This window comes from Phymastichus coffea, unplaced genomic scaffold (assembly GCF_024137745.1).
Source record: "Phymastichus coffea isolate CEN01 unplaced genomic scaffold, Cenicafe_Pcof_1.1 PCOF00085, whole genome shotgun sequence".
NCBI classification, from domain to species: domain Eukaryota; kingdom Metazoa; phylum Arthropoda; class Insecta; order Hymenoptera; family Eulophidae; genus Phymastichus; species Phymastichus coffea.
This window is the reverse complement of record NW_026706896.1, coordinates 772628-790392: the sequence shown is the minus strand read 5'-3', so window position 1 is coordinate 790392 and position 17765 is coordinate 772628. Positions and strand designations below refer to the sequence as shown.

At 37.3% G+C, this 17765-nt stretch overlaps 1 protein-coding gene across 1 annotated transcript; it reads right to left on the bottom strand.

Annotated features, from left to right (window-relative positions):
- Positions 1-49: 49 nt before the first annotated feature.
- On the bottom strand, positions 50-16497 carry LOC131668930 (proline dehydrogenase 1, mitochondrial). The gene is made up of 11 exons (XM_058943424.1): positions 15628-16497; positions 5716-5924; positions 5454-5635; positions 5310-5374; positions 5000-5184; positions 4146-4320; positions 3908-4018; positions 3667-3798; positions 3163-3362; positions 3003-3091; positions 50-2928 (listed from the first exon to the last, which is right to left on the bottom strand). The coding sequence occupies exons 1-11, from the start codon at positions 15904-15906 to the stop codon at positions 2723-2725; spliced, it is 1833 nt and encodes a 610-aa protein (XP_058799407.1). The 5' UTR covers positions 15907-16497; the 3' UTR covers positions 50-2722.
- Positions 16498-17765: the final 1268 nt, after the last annotated feature.

Genomic DNA, 17765 nt, shown 5'->3' with positions numbered 1-17765 from the left:
AATGACGATGAAAGTGTAAGTTCGGCGATGAATAGTAAACAAATGGTACTATAGTTGCTAAATAATTTTAATTGTTAGGGTGTAAAATTTCACAAGAATGTATACGTTTCTTTGCCTCGATTTCTATATCGTTCGTCGTTACTGCTGGGACGAAATTATTTACTGTATAGTTACGTGATTTTAAAGTGTAATACAATCATTTGATATTTGTAAGTTATATACGAAACCGAATGGGGCAATTCCGTTGAAATTATCCAAAGCTATAATTACTTGGATTTTTTTAGATAGTATTAATGTACTGATATATATGTGGTGTTAGAGTATATGCAAAATGTCTTTCTGGTATTCTAAAATCTTTTCTATATCATTTCAGTATGAATTTGACGCCATTCAATTTGAAAATGGGAAAGTACTGAAAATTAATTTTTTTACTTTTCTAATGTATACGAATAGATTTATAAGCTTATATATAACTGTAATGAAGATGTTTTTGTCCCAGCAGACGAAATAAATATTGTTCAACAGTGTCGAACATGTTAACTGTAATTCACAAAAAAGTAATAATAAATATTCACTTATTTTATACTTAGATAGAAATTATTCGACCTAGATAAGTTTTTCTTAAACTCAGCTAACATTAAGAAAATATTCAAAGCGTGTATTTTTTAAATAACTGATTAATTAAAAATAGAATAAATAGATAAGTTCAAGGTTTGATTTTGACTTTCTCGTCACTTCAATGGAAATAAAAGTAAAACTCAAATGCATTTTCTATATTTCGAACATTTTACAAAATAAGTAATCACAGATAATTACTTATTTCATAGATATCAGGTAAGTTTTCAACCTTTATTACTTTCTTGTTTGCGTATGAATAAATTTTTGTTCATTCTTCTAGCTATATTTTACAATTTGCAAGAACAAAAAGAATTATCTTTATACGTTCCATGCCAATAAGTAATTTAATATTTACAAATAAAATAATTAAATGTATGATACATCGAACTTGGCGAGTTCATTTAAGCAAGTATCATGAACATTCAATTCTACGTACATATTTATATTTTTTAATATAAGTTTATGTTAACTTAGCTTATAGAATTTTTGGTATATAATTTCAGTTTACAATTTATTGTAAACTATTATTGTCAGCATCGCTTGAAACAAGAAACAATTGCGAGGCTTCCTCTTTTGTTCTCATTAAAAAATCTATAGAACAAACAATAATGTATGTGAATATAGTAACAAATATTATATTTCAACTGCAGCTTCACATCTGCGTGATGCATTCAATTCTCTCTCAACTCCCACACAATTTTCAAATAAGTACTTGACAGGCAATTTCGGATAACTTTAACAATGCCCCTTTATTCAATTAAAATTCAATTCATTAAAGTGATTGTAAATTTTCACATAAATGATATTTCCAAACGTTTGTACGGCACAAAATTATCAATAGAGTTTACAATTTTTTAAGTAGAAATAGGTGCATCGTCGCTTGTTTTTACCTCAAATCAGTATTACGACATTTCTTTTATAAATTACAAAAAATGTATATTTATTAAAGCTCGATTTTCTTACTATTTTCAGGTGGTATTACAAGCAGTTATCTATAATTCGTGAAATTTTCAAGGAAGCGAATACGTGTGAGAAACTAGGGCGGATTTTTTCCACTGTAAAAACTCAAGCTGCCTTGAAAATCGATAATATTTCTAAAATAATAGCTTAGCTGTATTAAAACATTGTACTTGTTAAGTTTCACAGTCATAAGGTCGATTAGTTTCTGTCTAAAAAATTAAACTGGCACTCGAATATCTATTCGTGATTCTACAACAAGCCACGAATGTCAAATGCTCAAATGCACAGTATCGATTCTATTCACTAAAAATTTGACATCGCTGAGTTACAAATCAAACTTTCTTACAAAACAATGAAAGTTTTAGCACGCCTTTGAATTGACACATTCTTTATCAATACAGCCTTAGATTATCAATTGATTGAAACCACACAGTGAAGATGATCGATACCGTTCGAATGTCTAAAATATATAGTCGTTCGTATATTGAACATTTCTGAAAATCATGCCCGCATGTCAATTACAGCATCACTACTATCATTGATAGCTTCTCGTGATAATATTTTCTGATCACATTCTGAAGTAGCTATCATATTTTTTCACCTACGCCTGATGAACTAAAAAAACACACTGCGTTTTTTTAGTCCATCGAAAATTTATCTATTGGATAGTTTCTTATAGCATTGATTTAGACTCAAAAAGTCATATCCATTTGTCACAATAAAAATTTTCACTGCAGAAACGAGTACTCAACCATAATTAGAAAATGAATTCTTGGCTCAACGCTACACGTATACTTTTCATTTACAAATAATTTAAAATACGACTATACAGTCGAAACCAAAGTGAGTATGCCAAAAGGAGAAATGTAAACGTAGAGATAAAAATTCTATACAATGCGGTACGTGACATAGACGTCGGGTGTGACTAACAAAAAAAACCTATTGACTCTAATTTAAAACTGCTTCAATAAAAAGCAGAAATTTTTATACTTAATCCAGTCATTCCGTCATCAAGTCTTTCTTTATCCTAGTCGTCATCTTGTTTGTTTTTCTTTTTCAAGTAACGCGAAATTGATATTTCTTTGCATGATTTTCGATTTCTTTTAAACGGTATTATCGATGAAACGAAGCAACTGTGCACACTTCACACTGGGATATAACTGCCCTTTGGCTTATAAAACATTTGTCCCTTGAATATGCGCCTCGTGATCTCGGAAAGCAGTAGAGATTTTTCCTTCTTGATCTTTTTAAGTACTCCGCGATTTTCCTGTGCTCGGCGAGAAAGATACGGCAGCACTTCTTTTACGGGTCCGTATGGGATGTATTTGTATGCTGAGTATCCAGATTGACCTATAAATGAATAAATACTTTAATCATAAGAGTTTTTTTAAATCAATGTTTCTTATAGATGATTTTGTACGTACCAAGTGGGAATGTCAAGTAATCGCACATGCCGAACAATTGACCAAAACAGATAACTTTGTCTTCGGGCGAAATACCAATCTCTTTCATCCTGCAATCAGATATTATTGAATAAAAAGATTTCAACGGTTGATAATTTGGTAAAAGGTAGTTAGAGCTTACTTTTCAATGGCGAATCGTACTGTATCTTCATTGTGTGAAGCTACCATAATTCCAATTTTCTTGGGATCCTCTCCTTTATCCTTGTACTGCTTCATCCGGCGCAGACACTCCATAAGTGTCCTGTGATATGACTCTGTCGTTGCTTCGTAGGTAGGGCAGGTTGGATCCGAATATCCCATCGCTGCTGCTCTGGCTCTTTCCTTTGTTTTATTTTTAAATTTAATAAGGTTTTGATATACACATTTATTCAACAATTATAACAAGAATTATCCGCTGATGAGGTCATACGATTGAAGTTTATTCTGCTATGCGTCCCATATGAAATTTTTCGCTAGATGATTAATGTTATTAAGGGAAAAATTGAGTAAACATGATAAATATAAATGTTTGATCGGTTAAAAATACACTGAAAATTAATAAATAACCTGCAATGAAAATGTAATGTTCGATCTGACGAGGATAACGGATGCAACGGGCAACCTGAAAGAACGCAGTCGACCTCACCTGCTCGATATAAGCGCCTCGTACAATTTTGGCGCCAAAGTAGAAGTTTTGTCTCTCCGCCTGCTCGAGATCGGTCTTAACTTCGGTGTAGGCATCCTGCAGATAAGTCTGGTACGTGTTGAACACCACGGCCTATGAGGGGGTGAGACCACACATTGAGATTTGAGAGCGTTCATTCACGAATAACCTCTGTAAATATACACATCTGAAGGAACTATTCCTATGGACACCGAGTTATTACCCTTTTTGTATTGTACTTGCGCATCATCTCCAGTGTCAAACGGGAGATCGCCGGCTGGAAATACGTCTGCTCCGCGTCGATCATTATACGCACGTTCAACTTATCAGCCACCTAAACAAATGGTAATATTCTAATGTTAATTGCATTCTATAATTTTTATATATATTCATCGTACATATCAATTTTTGTATAACATGGATAGATTAAAGCAATTGACAGTTTTTAGTGTGTGATTTACCGATACTATGCTATTGAGTCTTCTAATCATGTTTCGAAACATTTCTTCTTCTCTTCGGGTCAGTTGGCTCATCAGATTCACCATTTTGCCAGTCTTGATGTCCGGTACCATGAATGTCTTACTCAACTCGTAATTCTCATCCAAAATTCCACTCCATGGGAACAAGTGGATTACACTAAACAAAAGTAATCGATTAAAGATTAAAATATATCACAAACAATCTGGAAATAAGAAAATAAATAGTCGAGTGAATTTGAATAAAATGCATGTGTCGTTGGAAAGTATTTTTGTATACTTGTATATGACTAATTTGCTAACCGTTGGCGGATGGCATTATCAATCAACATTATCATTCAAAATAGTTTTTTCCTGTAATTAGCAAATTCTATTAAAAACTAAACTGTCAATAGGGGAATAGCAACTAATTAAATAATACTATATATGCTTTCTATTATAGCGACAAATGCATATGAAAAATTACAAAATTTTCCACTGTGGTAAAGCTGAACACAAAACGATCTCCATCATAAAAATCCCTCAATCAATATGCGAGTTTTGGAAAGAAGCTGTACACTTAAGTAAAAATGCTAAAGAAAACGGACAGTACAGTAAAAAAAATAGGAGATTGCATTATTTGAATTGTTCTCTTACTTTCTGCATATCCGAAGACAGCATCCATGTAATCATAAAAAATATAATCAGTTAGCGCAATCAACTGAGCGAGCTGTTTTTAACTAACTTGAATCCATTCAATTACAATTTATTCTTTCTCATTCTAACGAAAAAGCGGCAGAGTATTGAAAAAGAAATTTTCGCGAAAAAATAATGACTAAAAAGTTGCTATTTTTGCGTACCCTTCTTCGTCGGCTTGAATCTTTTCCAAGAATTTCTTCACAGGAGCCTCATCACGAATATGCGCCTCCTCGAATTTTTTTTCAAAAAGTTCGGGTTTAGCGTGATGTGCCAATACTGCGCCCTCACCGCCAACTACATCATTAACGTACTGTCGAGCTCGCATAATCACTTCTGACAATTGAAGCTGATAAAGAAGAAAAAACACGTGAGCTTGATAAGCTTCAAATCTTCATTTATAATATTTTGATTATTGATCAAATACGATAGTTAGATTTTATCTTTTGACGATCAAGTAAATTTGATACATACCAAAAGCTGCGGCCTTCCAAGCGCTGTCAATTTGATCGCAGTGATACCCGTTCCGTGCGACTGGTCTGGAAAAATATGATGTCCGTTACTGTTTCTGATTCAAAACATTGTTACGCAATAACGGAAAAAGGAGAAGTCAATTACTTGCTACGGATTCGAGGCACCTGTTAAAAATGTCCATATTCCGCTCGCAATTTGCTTCATTCAGATAAAAATACGTTCTTGCAGACGACACTTTGTACCGTCTATCAGCAAAAGATTTTTCCACGTGATATTTCTTTATCGTACCCGAGTTCTTGTCATCGCCTGCTTCGGAGACTGAAGCTCTACAAATCAAACATAGAATAATACGATGTAAGTTGAAACTCGAAAAAAATGTTAGATGATTTTTTATAATTGTACTAACGAGACTTCTCGTCGTTCGGCTTCTTCTTGTGAAATGTCCTCTTCTACTGAGTAATCGAGAATCGGCTTGACACCAAATTGTCGCAATCGATCGAGAACAGGGGCGATTTCATTTTCGTCTTCTCCAGCAACGAAGTGGCCGTAAAATGTTGACTTCATCATGTACGCGAAAAGCTTCTCTCCCATGATACTTTGACAGACTTTCATCAACTGCAAAATAAAGGGAAAACAACGAATTAGAATTAGAAGAATTGTGGTTTTTATCTGAAATTCTCGCTTGAAACACGCCGTTCGCGGCTAGTCTAAATAGAGATACGTTATACGTAGGCAGAACATAGCTAAATCTCAAATCTCGATAGACTTGAAATGGTCAAAGCCTGAAAAAGATTGTGAGCCGACAAATGCATCGACGGGCGCAGTGGCGGCGGCATCGCTATACCTAGCCATGCCCGTGCACGTGGTGCTTTCGAGATCCCCCGTGCGGGCGACGACTCGTCTTTGAGTCGTAAATTGAACGCGGCGACGTTGCGCATATACATTTAACCTTCGAAAAGCACCGTTTGTCCGCCTAATAATAAGTCCAAGAGCTCTCGACGCGCCTAAAATACAACGAAAGCGCAGTCGCGTGTGCACGCGCGAGCGCGAACAGGCGCAGTCTATATGATGTACAGTGGGGACGCGGCATATAAAAAGCTTTCGAGTTTACAAGCCGAATGCCAAGGGTTGCCGCACAACCGAGAGAGCGAAATTCTACAACGCTCTAGGTCAGATCCGATTTTCACGAGAGAGGCGCGCAGTGTCGCTCAACTCTCGCTTTTCTGTGACGGTTTCCCGCGTTCTTCGTGCATTTTCTTTTGCGCACATTCCTTGTTGCATTAGCTATATTTTTTCAATATTGATATACGCTATCGCATCCTGTTTTTTCTTTATTGTTTACCGCCTGCGTTGCAGCACGTGATTTTGATTGTAAAACAAATGCGGGTGATCCGCTTTGTTACGTAACGCTCGTTGGAATGTATTAGACTTTTTCAAACAATGCTTGTTTGCCTTTGAAATTTCGTTATTGCAGGGCTTTCTAAATTCATTGTTCGTCGATTAATAATCCTAACTATCAAGTCGTTTCAAGATGAAATTGACTATCCAACAAACGTCGGATCATTTTTACAAATGAATATTGCAACAACCTCCCCGAGATTATAGGCAGAAAAGCCCACTATGGTTTTCAAACTGAAAGTTCACAATTTGTTCGTCAGTCGGCAAGAACCAAGTGGCCCGTTCATTTGCGCAAGTCAGCTTATAAATAAACAAAGCTACTTATAAATAAACAAAGCCACTTCGCAAAATGTCAGAGATTTTTTGTAAAGTCAAGTTGTGCAGTATTAACATGACGATGTGTGCAGCGGCCGAGGACTTGGTGAAAAAGGCAAGCGCACGTAGTTGAAAACAGGTTAGATAAATATAACGCGCGACGAGGCTAACGTTTCGCGACGGCTAATATTCTGAGAAGGTGGAGGAGAGAGACGCTGACCCGGCGAGATTTTAGACGCCGAGGGATCCGACGCGGCTTTTTCACGTTGCAGGGCGGTACACCAAATCTGCTCCTTGCTGTGAAATCCATTGTGTTTACTTGCATGTCCGAAAATTTCTTTGACAAATATTCCAAAGGACCGGGATGCGGATTCCGGAAAGATCGAGTAAACCGCTGGGCACGAAGATTAGTGCTTCAAGGAAAAGTTATCCCCAGGTTGTTTACGCTGTGGAAGCTATTCATCACTTTACTGCCCGCTGTTTCTGCGCCAAAGATGGTTTTGGGCCACTCTCTCCGATAGGTTTGTAGGTCCTCAGCACGGTAACTTTGGCAAACGTGCCACGACTCGATGCGTACATGCAGTCCGTTCATTTATTTATAAATTGATTAATTTTCAAATACAATTTTAGGTTTTGAACGAATGCGGTAACAGCAATAAATGCCAAATAAAAATAACGCAGCGTTGACAAACATAACACAACCTGTTGGTCGCTTGGCGCCGTTTCTCATTATCTGACAAATAACAAAGCGACGCTCGACATTCGCTCTTTGTGCCCAGAAAAATCTCTCACGCGTGTATTTTACACGCACATTTCGAACGTTCGATCGTTGGCAAGTTCAACGACACAAGTATCAGAAGAAGTATAGTAGACAGCATTATTCGCCTCATTTTATTCAGATTGAGACGACCCGAGGATTTTTCAATCTATAATGCACATTATTGATAGCTCAACCTTGAGTTGTTTGAAGGTAAGTGAATTTTTTCGACTGCAGTTTTTTTTTTACTTTCTTGATCTGAACTTTTTTTACTAGTTGCACATAAAAATTATTACAACCAGTAATTAGATCAACAACACACTGCAGACGTACTTTGCGTTTATCCGTAAACTCTTATTGACATTGAAGGCAGGTTTGAAAGTAAATCTGATTTTAACGTAAACGAAGGTATTCGAGTGAAACTCCTCTGGGCTGCCTAGACCCCCAACTGTCTTTCCAGCTGTATAGAAATATTTGGAGCCTAAGTATTAAATTAAATCCATTTTTAAAAGAGAGCTAAAGCTTAGATCCATTTTCAAAAAAGAGCTAAAACTTAGGGTGTAACCACATTGAGGTTCTTGGGGAGGCCACATTAAATAGGTCGTTATTCGATTTTCAATTTACGATTTACGATTGGCTGTGGGAGATCGAGCACTTGAGTGTTTAAAGCAAAAAATAATTTCTTAATTGTTATCTTATTGGTTAACATTTATTGGATCATATTGCTGTATACGAAACATTGAGTCACGGTACGGGCACGATACACTTCTATAGTCGAATTAACTGGTGCAGAGGACGCTTAATCGGTAAATAGATGGTATACACGCGCGAGGAGCTCCTGAAATTCCAGACTGTACAGAAATCTCTTTCACTGCCTCCGATTGCATAAACTTCTATTAATTATTTATGTTTTTTGGGCGAGGGAAGACGTTCGCAGCGCGGCATAGTATAAGGTCGAGGCAGCGAGCAAAACGAGCTATATCAACATCTTTCGCGTACTATATTGGCGCTTAATTCGGCCATGACCTTTGAAAAATTTTACAATCTCGGCGAAGACGTATTCGAGTTACATGTAGGTGAGACTCAATCGATATATAGACGGTATACGACGTAACTGCGCACAAATTTACTAGTTTTTTTAAAATTAATTTTACAATACACAAACACAAACATTTAGTGTTACATAAATATATTTATATTTTATAAATTTTTAAACACTTAAATAATGATTTTTAAATAATTTCACTATTTATGGTTAATTACAAAATTACGACTGGAAAAAGCAGTACAACGCGAGATGCATAGAATAACACTACATCTGAATCGACATAGTCTTGTATAATGCATCATGCACATTTGACATGTCAACCCATACTAGCCTTTTTAAGCGCTATGGCCGGGCCAAAAGCCAGTACGGTGTGGAGAGGATGTTTGCAGTATGTACTGTCCCGCACCACAAACGTCCTCCGCATGTTGTACTGGCACTAAGCTCGCCCAAGGTACATAAATTGTTAATAGTGTTTGTCAAAGGTAAATTTACACAGATATCTTAACGGCACCCGTGCGTATAGAAGTGATAAATGAGAAAAGAAACAGTGTATGTATTATAGTACGTATGATATATAGAAAGAATGAATCATTTCTCTTTCATCGGAATCCCTCCAAGATATCGTTAATAACCGTGATAAGTTTTATTTACGATTATAATGTAGAAATCAAAACATATGTACGTGCTTGAGAATAGAAAAATTAATTGTACTGTCAAATATCTATTTTTCGTAACATCGGTGCAAATTAACTATTTTTATCTCAGCAAATCTACATTTTTAGTAGTCAATGGTATAAATTATGAAAAAATTCGTTGAATTTAACCATTTTTTATTTTATTGTACATTGTAGCAATCGCACGTTGCGTGAGAATATAATTCTGAATGAGTGTCGAATAATCTAAAAAAACTTTATTACATCAAGTAACATTTATATATAATTATTTTCATAAAAACTCCGTAAATAGGGGAATAGTAAAATTGAATATTGTAATTTCTTTTAATGATTTGTTGCCCAGTATGCGTCATTTAAAAATTATTACAATACTTTCGCTCTAAAATCATGATTGTACGGAGTGCCAAGTATCAATCACTATAAATACCGTAAGTTTGAATAAAAACGAAAAGAATTAATTTATCGTTTAATGTTTAAAAAGGAAGTTTTTAGGCAAAAATCGAAACTGATAATTCACTTGCAAAAACGAATCAATGTCTATTGCAGTAAAATCAGTTAATCTTTCAATATAATTCTACGCACATGGAAAAAACTTCGTTTAAAGTTTCAGAGAATCAATTTTCATTTGCATTTGTACGTCAATGCAGATTGTAGTAAATTTCTTTAAATATAAGTTAACGTGAATGGGAAAACCGTCGTATTTAACATAAAAATTAATATTGCAAATAATATTCGTCTAGACAGATTCGCAAACGTTGGAAAACTTAACTTCAGAAACAGACGTTGGGAAAAATTCAAATGATCCGATTGTAGACACGACGAAAGCGTACCTTTGAGAGAGCACACCCGTTATTATATAACTCCGCCACGGTATGGACGTTGGCCGTAACCGATAAGCAAGAATGTCGCGACCTTCTTCGGAAGGAAAAAAGTACAGACACATTGCAAAAGCTTCATTAATATGAGTAATACCTTAAGAGAATTCCACGTCTAGACTGCGATAAACGAAATATCAGGGAAAAAATTAGTAAATAAAAAAATTTTCAGACAAACAATTACATCAGAACAAGACGTGTTCACCTCCCGAGAACAGTGGCCGCCCTCGACTGATAAACCTATCACGACCCAAAGGAGAGTTGCAGACACGTTAGCAAAAAAAAGAATTGCAGACGAAATGTTACACGACGCTAAAAGACGATATGATACTGTAAAGTCCATTGGAAACGTTCACATGATGCGAACGGCCGACCTTCTACATGCGCGTGAGCAATACTTTCCTCGCACGCGACCCTCCAAGTAGCACGCAGACATCACGAACCTTTGAACGCTCGGGCTTTCGCAAGAAATCGGCGCTTCGCTTCGTTAATCGCAAGTTTATGACACGCTTATTGCACGTCTGCAAGTCTGTCTGGTCGATGTAAAAGTATATCGATAACGACTAATTAATATAAATGTTTCCTCGACAACATGACAAATCACTCGCGATAAGTTCATCTCGATGTCTTTCCGATAATTTATGAAGCGCGTCGTTATCGAATTGAGCTCGTACTTTAAAGACAGGTGTTCCGGGAAAAATTATGGACTGTCTGACCATACAAGAAGGGGAGAAACAGTGACCTTGAACAATTTGCATGACCCTCTCCTATGTAATCATCACGAGAGTTCCACTCGTGCGAGCTCAGAGTTCGAAGGAACGGAATTACAAGCGCGCGATTTTCGGCGTCCGACATGGCGTCAGACAAACAGACGGCCTTGGACCCACACTCTGATCCATCGAGTTGGGGTGAAAGTTGTAGACAGACTCAGACGGACAATAGATTGTTTATCGCATCCGGGACACTTGATTCAAGCGCTTGACTTTGATTCGGAATTGCTTTACGGCATTCAGTGAAGCTAGAATGTGATTAATATCCAGTGCTTCGCGTAATCGTTTGTTTTATTACCGACTTCATGTTTACAACGAACAGTATGTATTGATCCGGGAAATACGTCTAACGCAAGGCAAATTGTTGTTTTTATTATTTCAACATGTTGCGACGGTGTTGATTTTTATTGTACGTCCACGAAATATCCAACGCAATATAAACCAACGAAATACACGTTGATTAAGAGATGACAATAACATTGTCGACTGCGTAAATCTCACATACATCCTCGCGTGGCAAAAATAGCGATTCCAATTTGTCGCGCAAAGCAGCACGTGGACACATACAACTCGCATCACGAGTAGACGATCGATCTAAAGGAGAAAAGGTCTTTACAGCCAATGACCCTAGCTAGACCACGTGATTCACAAGCTGGACCAGACACTTGATTGCGTGCAATCTGCGCTGCAGGAGGATGTGTAAAAAAAAAGAAGATGCAAACGCTGATTAGATTTCCGCAACAAATTAGTTCGTGTTTGGAGGAAGTGCGCGTGAAATGCTTCCTACGCTGATTTTATTAGCTATAATGATTATACTATACACTGAACTTGAACTTATTTAAACGCTAAATCGTGTCGAACGTCAATTTTGTAATTGACATAATTTCGTGTAATGGTACGTCAGCCGGCGGTCTTTTAGTCGTGATTGCTATGAAAACGTAACGTCATTGAAAATGATTTGTTTATGAAATTAAATACTGTTTGCGAAGTCAACAAATTTACAATAAGTAATAGAAGTAGGAAAAAAAAATTAATGAACTGTTTTTTTTTTACATTGAAAATGAAATTGCACACTGAGTCCTTGTCTGTTTGGAATGTAAGACGCAGATTGTGCTCCGTTGGAATAACTACGCGAATCCATAATTGCCCGACGTGTACATGAAACACGTTATACATCGGAAACCTTGCAACGAGAGTTACTTTTATTGGTTCAATGAAATTTTCACACTCGCTTTGAAACACAATTGTTTGGTTACAAGCGACATATGAAATTTAAAAAATGGACCGACCGCACATTATGCTTCGACATAGCAATGCAAGTCATCAAATTTCGTTATACAGACAGTATAGCAAGAAATATGCGCTCGCATTACAATCTATAACGCTTTGCGATCGTTTCGGACCGTGTCTCGAAACGCTACGTTATCTTCGGTTCAATTTCAAAGACTATGAAATTTGCGTGCAAGCTGAGAAAGAGAAAGGCTTTTGAAAGCTAATTTGCGCGCAGTGAAAATCTTGCCCATGAAGACAGTTTTTACGCGCATACAAGTTCACTGTGAAACCAGGTCGATGCGGTTACTCAAATAATACAACAGAAAAGAAACCAGTCGCGTGATTCAAATCTACTTTATAGCTCGGTAATCGGACGCCTACACGAAACTTTTTTTAAGCAACAATTAATTTTACAATGTGCATTAGTGTGTTCATTACCACGAATACATTTTTTAACAATACGAAATATTTGATTAATCTCGCTAATAAGGCACTTGGCAAGTTCTAGAAAACGACATAACGAGGAGGAGCTCGATCGTTACAAAAAAAGTAGTAATAAATGAGTGCGTGAGCTTGCAAGTTGAGTTTCGCGTGTCGGTGTCCGGTTTATAACGAAAATAATGTCTTCTATGTGTCTTTTCGTGAGGATGAGCCGCTGGTGTGACACTAAAAGCTCTGTGCAGCTCGCGTTTCCTGCCAAATGCGCCTATTTCGCAAGCTCTCGCCTAATTTGACCAGACAATTTATTGTGTGTATCTGCTTTCTTAAGGCAAAAAACGAACATAATTTTTTAGGGGATTTATTTAATTTGATGTTTGCACAACACGTGGTGGACATGACGATTATTTTTTTTAATTTAGCTCTATTTTTAACCGTGAAGAGCATATGACTTTGACATTGACAGAAATAGACAAGATATACTGTAAATTTCCATGTCAATCTGCTGTCAATAATAAAATCACTTGAATAAGTATGCTTTCGGGATCAATGGAATAATTATCGATCCACGAAAGTTTATGGTATCTTTTTCTTTGTTGTTTCAGCTGAGATTATATGTGGCAAATCCTCTGAACAGTTTTATAGGCGAAGTTCACTGACCAGTGAGTCGTATCCACGATTTCGCCGGCTGCACAAACATACACGCGACGGTTAAACAACAATAATGATGGTGATGACGGAAATCAAGTCGTTCTACTACAGTTACGACATGCTGATGTTTCAATGCCGTTAGCGTGATACACTAAGATACTTTAGAAAATTTAATACATTATCAAACTAGTACGAGAATAGTACATTACGATACAAGTGCAGGAAAGAAGATTCTTGTCTCGTGTGACATTTGTGTCCAAGCGAAACGAAGGTAAAGAGGCACACGAGACAAGAAATTCATTCTCGAACATGTGTCGGATCGTATTTTTTATATGACATGGAAAATGCAATTTTCAAAAACAGGTCCAATATTTAATTTTTGCGTTATTTTTTTTCAATCAATTTCGAGATATTTTTGTATAAGCTATTTACGTAAAATATACCTCCTTTTCGAAGTTCATTTAATTTTTTCTTTTTGATGTAGCTGTACGGAATACAAACTCTGATCGGTTCATTGAATGTCATTTTATGTCTGGAAATGTGAACTACTTTCTCTGTGAATTTTCTTTAGACAATAACTAGTTAAAAAATATTTACATCTTCATTTGAATATTCTAATAAATTTAAATAACTTCTTATGAGATAAACATATTTTTGTTTACACAATTAGATTTACAAACTCCAATATGACAACAAAATATTTAAAAAATACACAATTATTAAACAACAGTCTAGTGAGCACATTAAGAAACATTTTAAAAAATTCAGTGAGCCAAAATTGTTGTTTATTCTTCAAACAAACAATATTTCTATATCAACTATTTTAAAAAATTTTTAACTCAAACTGCATCAACTTGCATTTTATAAAAATTTCAATTTGACCGCCTCAGACTGAATGTCCGAATGTCAAATGTTATACGTATTTTTAAATGTTTGAAAAAAAAGCAACGTTTTTTGGCAACTGTGAAATATCTTTCCAAGTACTCATCCCGATGGACTCTAAATTTGAAATTTACCTTTAAATTTTTAGCTATTTTTGGATCTTTCTTTCCCGTAAAGCTAGGGGCCCCATACAAGTACACGAAATACAATTATATTTTCGTAACTGACTTCAATTGCATCATAATGTACAATTTCGATCGAATAAAGAATTATTATTTACATTGATATAAAATTATCAATTATTAGTTAGTTTTCTTTCGTGCGGACATTAATTGAATTAAATTTGTTAATTTTATGAAACCGCTTCATTTGCCATTTATGATTATCATTTGCCACGGAATTTTTCTTTACTTCGTACAGAAATTTTGTCTAATTGGCACATGAACAAAACGATTTTGGCTGTTTGAGCCAGCGTAAAACATTTACCTCTTTAATTAGCGCAATCAAATGCCTACCGAGTCCCGGAAAACATCGCGTTGACTTCATTGGTAACTTAGTCAAAATGTGTTATCGACAAAGTAATCATTCCCAAAAAGCCGAGTTTATGAAGTGCGAACGAAAGTAAGTACCTAGCGACGCTGAAATAAGACCCTTTCGAAAAAAATTGATTCTCTCGCTGTAAGACTAAATCGTCGTAACCAGCAATATATCTCAGCCGTCTGTTCGCGCGACAAGAATCGAACAAGAACGAAGGCCTTGCTAACAACATCGCTCGGGCAGGGGTCTCCGAAAAAAGACAGCTGCGCGGTAGAGCAGACGCGCATGGCTGCTGCTGCTGCGCTCGAGCATATACGCACGTGTCGAGAGATCCTCGCGACGCACACTACTCCACCACGAGGTGGCCAATTATTTTTCTGCCGCGAGGGGGAGAGAGAGAGAAATAAAACTAGAACGTTCCGTAGCGCGCGCGCGGTAAAGTGAATGTCATTTCTGGCAGGTGCAGCGAGAATGAGCACGCGACCGGTGTCGTTTATTCTTGTGATGATTCCTAGAGCTCCCTTTGGAATAACGCACGAGACGGAATGCGATGATACGTCAATAAGTTTCGGCGCTTCGACGATATTTTATTGGCCTACTCGTTTTCTTTTTTTCTGCCTCGCTCACGAAAAAAGCGGCACGCCAACTACTGCGATGCCACGAATTTGCGTGACGACTAGTGACATAAACAGGATTTTTACCTTCATATTGTTTTCGACGAGGAACTCGATGGAGCAAAGTTGGTAGACGAAGTAGGCTCTAACGAGCTCGGTCATCGTCTTGCTCTTGAAAGAGGCCACGGGATCGTTAAACTTGAGGTCCAAGGGATCAATTTGCCTCTTGATCAGCTGCTGTTGGACCTGGGTTGGCCTCACCTCGGTGCGCTGCTGCGTGCTGGCCGTAGACGTGACGGTGGCGGTGCTCGTACGCTCGCGCACCGCCTGCTTGGCGGCCTGGGGCAGCCTCCTCAGGAATGCCATTCCCAATTGCTAACAAAATGTCACGTTCAAATGAAAAATATGTGGGAAAAATCCTATGACGCCCTTCTGTGTCGCTTTTTTGTGGGTGCGCGAGGACAGAGTGCAAAGCAGCAAATGTTGTCCTCTTTCGGTTGCTAACAACTTTATATACGTAAGCCCGATGTAACACACGGCCACTCGCGAACGTCAACGACGAGCTTCTAAAACACCGCCACTGCCGCGCGCGCGTCCGCTTGTTCGTTCGTTCGCTCTCGCGCTCTGGCTCTCTGCGGGATATTCTGTATTGTAAGTTCTCTCCCCTCCCCCTCTCTCGCTCTCTCTCTCTCTCTCTCTCTCTCTCAGTCGAGGTAAGTGGGGGATGTGTACGCTTGTGTGCGCTAGCAGTGGCAGGTCTTGAGCCTCGACTCTCCAAATGTACCAGGCTGCTATGGCTGCCACTTTCCTCTATACGTATACGTATACAAGTTCGGCTTCTTTGCCGAGACAATACTGAGAAGAGACTGTATCTACGTATAGCTTTTGATTGTATGCGTATACGAGAAAAGGCGTGAATGCTACCGCGGTAGACGTAGACTCTGTGTATATATTTGCCGCACTACTACACAACTGTACCCTCTAGACTCCTCCCCTCTCTCTATCTATCTCTCTCTCTCTCTCTCTCTCTCTCTCTCTCTCTCTCTCAGCTTGTAACGTAACGTTATCGATTTTCGCCCTTTTCACTGTCTTGTGCGCGCGCTCGTTCTACGATTCATGTACTGTCTATACTAGCGCGTTATTTGAAAAAAACATCTCGTCAATTCACTCACTGAATTTCGGAAGAAATATATAAATAAAAAATTCAATCCAGGTGTATCTATCACGCGCACGTAAGTTCGAATGAAGTTCGCGTGGCATGAGTGGAAGAGTGGGAAAAAGAGGGGAAGGAAGCGACAAGCCGGCTCTTTTGGCCTGAATAGTAGAAGTAGAGAAACCGAGTGAGCCCATTGGTTCCAGGTCGTTCGAGCCCCTCGCACACATGAATGTAATCTTTTTCTCCTCTTTTTCCACTCAAACGAAAGCTGGTTGTTTTAACGAGTCATAGACGACCCGTGCATGTTTCGAGTTATATATATACATAATATGAGTCGGGCCTTCTTACAAGCTCTAACATGCCTCATTGTAAGAATGAAGGCTCTTGTTGCTTCGTAAATTAGATTTCAGGTGATACGATATATATGTAGCAATGTTATCGCTTTAAGTATATCTTGTGAAAATTTTAAAGTGAAAACTTGTGAGTAACTAGAACTTGTCAAATAATAACAAACACATTGTGGAGTTTATTTGAAACATATAGCACATGAATCTTATCAAAATAATGCATTAATCAAGTAGATCAAGAAAATTCAATGCGGATAGTTTCATTTTTCCAATTACAAAAATTAGTTATTTCCTTTAAGTTATATATTTTTTTCAATAAAGTAACAATCTTGTGTAAAAATTTTTAAACGATTTAGAGGGAAAAATCGACGTTTCAAAGAACGTAGTATCACCGACGTTCTACATGATATTAATAATTTTTCTGCAAAGTAAGTATTTGAAGTAAATATAGCTTTCGTTTCCGAGTGCATTTCCTTACTAGAAACTGTAACGACTGTAGTTTTTTTCTGAGCTGGTTAGCTTACGTTTCTGAAACGTGAGACTACATTACTGATAAGTTGAACTCTTTGAGTCTTCTGATGATAAAACTTGTTGAGCTATGACACGATCCAGTGAAAGTTTCTATCCGACCGGAATTCGTATGGCAGCCGTGTTAAAAATTATCTTCTTTTATCTGGCCGCTATCTTGTTCCATACATGTACGGATGTCCCTACGGATCCAT

What these genes read in the sequence shown, in the direction of transcription:
- LOC131668930 (XM_058943424.1), bottom strand. Translation starts at nt 15,906, where the DNA reads ATGGCATTCCTGAGGAGGCTGCCCCAGGCCGCCAAGCAGGCGGTGCGC. An exon ending in GCCGAACGACGAGAAGTCTC is followed by an intron (nt 5,636 to 5,715) that starts GTTAGTACAATT and finishes TTTGATTTGTAG; the next exon opens with AGCTTCAGTCTCCGAAGCAG. An exon ending in GAGGCGCTTATATCGAGCAG is followed by an intron (nt 3,363 to 3,666) that starts GTGAGGTCGACT and finishes AATAAAACAAAG; the next exon opens with GAAAGAGCCAGAGCAGCAGC.